Source organism: Sphaeroforma arctica (assembly GCF_001186125.1).
Source record: "Sphaeroforma arctica JP610 unplaced genomic scaffold supercont1.1790, whole genome shotgun sequence".
In the NCBI taxonomy this organism is placed as follows: Eukaryota; class Ichthyosporea; order Ichthyophonida; genus Sphaeroforma; species Sphaeroforma arctica.
In genome coordinates this window covers 2,930-5,836 of record NW_014038768.1, presented here as the reverse complement: position 1 = coordinate 5,836, position 2,907 = coordinate 2,930, and the positions used below count along the sequence as shown (strand labels likewise).

Below are 2,907 nucleotides of genomic sequence, written 5' to 3'. Positions count from 1 at the left end.
TGCAGGGGTTGTCTGCAGCGTGCTTATAGTATGAGTATGTACATGTGTTACAGTTATGTGTAATTATACCGCCAGTCATCAAGTGTGGTGTGATATTGTAGTGCGTTTATAGGTTGTATCTAAGTAGAAACATTCAAGCACGTGCAAGCTATCATACCCACGTGGACGTGGTTCACTCTGACATACACACCTCCACATACGTTACATCCTTTCTCCGCCCATAGTCACACCTTCCACAATGTAATCCGTCGTCACATCCTGCAGGTACGTGCGAGTACGGCACCAGCAATTGGTGGGGTGTCTGATCATGGTGTACGTCAAAGCTCACGTGGCCGAGCACGTGCGCGATGTAGCTGACACGTGGGTGGGGGTGGGCCTGATGAATATGATGGGTAACAAGGGAGGGGTGGCTGTCCGCTTCAGATTACACGATACGTCCTTCCTGTTTATTAATAGCCATTTGGCGGCCCATCAGGATATGGTGGAGAGACGGAACCAGGTGTGTGGGTGGTTAGTAATGAGTGGTCTCTGTGTTTGTGTGTGTTTGTGGTGTAGGTATGGGTATGGTCTATGTGTGTGTGTGTGTATGTGTGTGTGTGCGTGCGTGCGTGTATGTGTATGTGTGTGTGTGTTGTGTTGTGGTGTAGGTAGTGGGTAGTGGTCTGTGTGTGTGTGTGTGTGTGTGTGTGTTAGTGTGTATATATGTGTGTGTGTTTGTGGTGTAGATCCACTCGGAGTAGTGTATATTATTGAAGCGTGGTATTCTGCGGTTATATATACAGTTTTGACGTTTATGGTTTTCTTGGGGGGTTTGGGCTTAGAGGTTATATGACTTATTGTTCCGGTTTATAAATAGGCATCTAGCCACACATCAGTATGCGACGGAGAGGTTCCGGGGAGAAATCTATATATAGAACAATCAAACACCCATCAATTAGCAAACCGATACGCAATCTTACATCTCTCAACACTCTGCTCAAATCCAAACAAGACTACCGGGAGATATCTATAAATAGAACACACAGACTAACACCCCCCCCTACCTACCTACCTGCCTGCCTACATGCCCCAGGACTTTGACCAAATACAAAGGCGGCTGGTGCTACCCCCCCTGGCCCCAAGTGTGCCGCACGAGACGGCCTCGTTAGACAAGACAACCATCCACGACTACGACCGTGTGGTGTGGATGGGTGATCTCAACTACCGCATCGATCTGTCCAATAAGAAGACGCGCACGCTGATCGACGGATCTGATTGGTCGGATCTGTACTGCAGCGACCAGCTGATGAAGGAGAGGTGCGTGGTGTGTTGTGTTTTGTGTACACACAGATGCCACGCCATATATATATACATATATATATATATATATCAAGGGGTGCGGAGAGTATCGAGTTCTGTTGACATAGTATTTATCATTCATAAGTTATGTATGATTTATTGTCCATAAATTACATAATTATTGTTATACATATGTTGCATATGATTCATTATTCATAAGGTACAGATTGAGTTCTGTTTGCATGTGCTTTATTATTAATAAGGTAGACATTATTTATGATATGTCATCGTGCTCAATTGGTTTACATGTCTTTGTGGCGATACTGTCACTTTGAAGTTCTGTTTACGATATAATATTCATATGGCACACATTGAGTTCTGTTTGCATATGATTCATTACTCATAAGTTACATAGTGTTGATTATTTACACATTATTCCTTAGTTACATGTGATTTATTGTTCATAAAATACACATTATTTATGACATGTCATCATTGTGTGTATATATCTGCTATCCTCCGACAGTGTCGGTCGTGTTGTGTGTTTATATGATGGTTACCGTCTGTCCCTTCTATTGGTTTATGTTGATCTATCTCTGATGAGTTCTACTATCACTCCTCCGAAGTGTGTTTGCATGTCTGTCTTTGTGCGGAATACTTCGAGTCTTGTCGGACTTAGCTCCCTCGCTGTAATTGGTTTGTATAGTGTGTGTGTGTGCGCCTGTACCCCTCTCACCCACAACCACACGGGTGACTCTGAGAATGCACCTGCCCTCCTCAGCAGTCCACTCGACCACACAGAGGGTCTCGTATAGTCACCCCACAGCCTACCTCTCCCACACATGCGTCAGTGGGGTGATTGTGGGTGTTACGTTTAGTCTCATGTCTGGTTATAAATATTAGTCTAGTATTTGTATCTATTTTTAGTTTAGTGTTTGTTTCTATTGTTGGTCTGATATTGACTTTTCCTGGTTCTATTTTTAGACTCGCCGCGCGTTCTATAAATAGATTATTGCCTACTAGGGGAGTCCGTCACACAGTGTTGTTGTGAGTGGTACGGCAGATCCATGCGTCTCCTATTCTTCCCATGTACAGGGCCAAGGGACGGGTGTTTAACGGATTCAAGGAAGAAGAGATAACCTTCCCTCCAACGTACAAGTTCGATTTTGGAACAGACATGTACGATACAAGTGAGAAACAACGCATTCCTGCATGGACTGACCGAGTGCTTTACAAGCCAGAAGGCATCAGCTGTAGCAACTACACCAGTCACCCGAGTAGGTGTAAAAGGCATATATGTATGTGTATATCGGTCATATAAAGGGATATACATGTACATATATGTACATTTTTTTATCGTATATATATATATATTTATATATATATTTCTTATTGTTTGACACGCATACGGATGAGTTCCTGTGCTTTATATGCATATTAAGCAAACGAGCTATCGCCTCAGTTATGGGCAATTTCAATGGCCAACGACTTTTCTGGCGTCGACGAAGAACCTCCCCCGTAACATAGGCAGCATTACAGCTATAGGTCCCACTCTGCGTATTCAATCGTATACTTCTTTTGGATTCAAGATACTCTCATAAGCCCAAAGAAAATGTACGTATATATATA

General features: G+C 43.2%; 1 protein-coding gene across 1 annotated transcript in view; it reads left to right on the top strand.

The window, feature by feature from the left end:
- Positions 1-260: 260 nt before the first annotated feature.
- SARC_11620 (hypothetical protein) overlaps positions 261-2,907 on the top strand; it is a gene marked incomplete at its 3' end in the record, with an annotated part of 5,379 nt that continues 2,732 nt past the window's right edge. Inside the window, exons 1-3 of the mRNA XM_014294287.1 lie at positions 261-499; positions 1,073-1,296; positions 2,374-2,555. Coding sequence (XP_014149762.1) covers positions 308-499; positions 1,073-1,296; positions 2,374-2,555 — 598 coding nt within the window. The 5' untranslated portion in view covers positions 261-307. The remainder of the gene's footprint in view (positions 500-1,072; positions 1,297-2,373; positions 2,556-2,907) is intronic.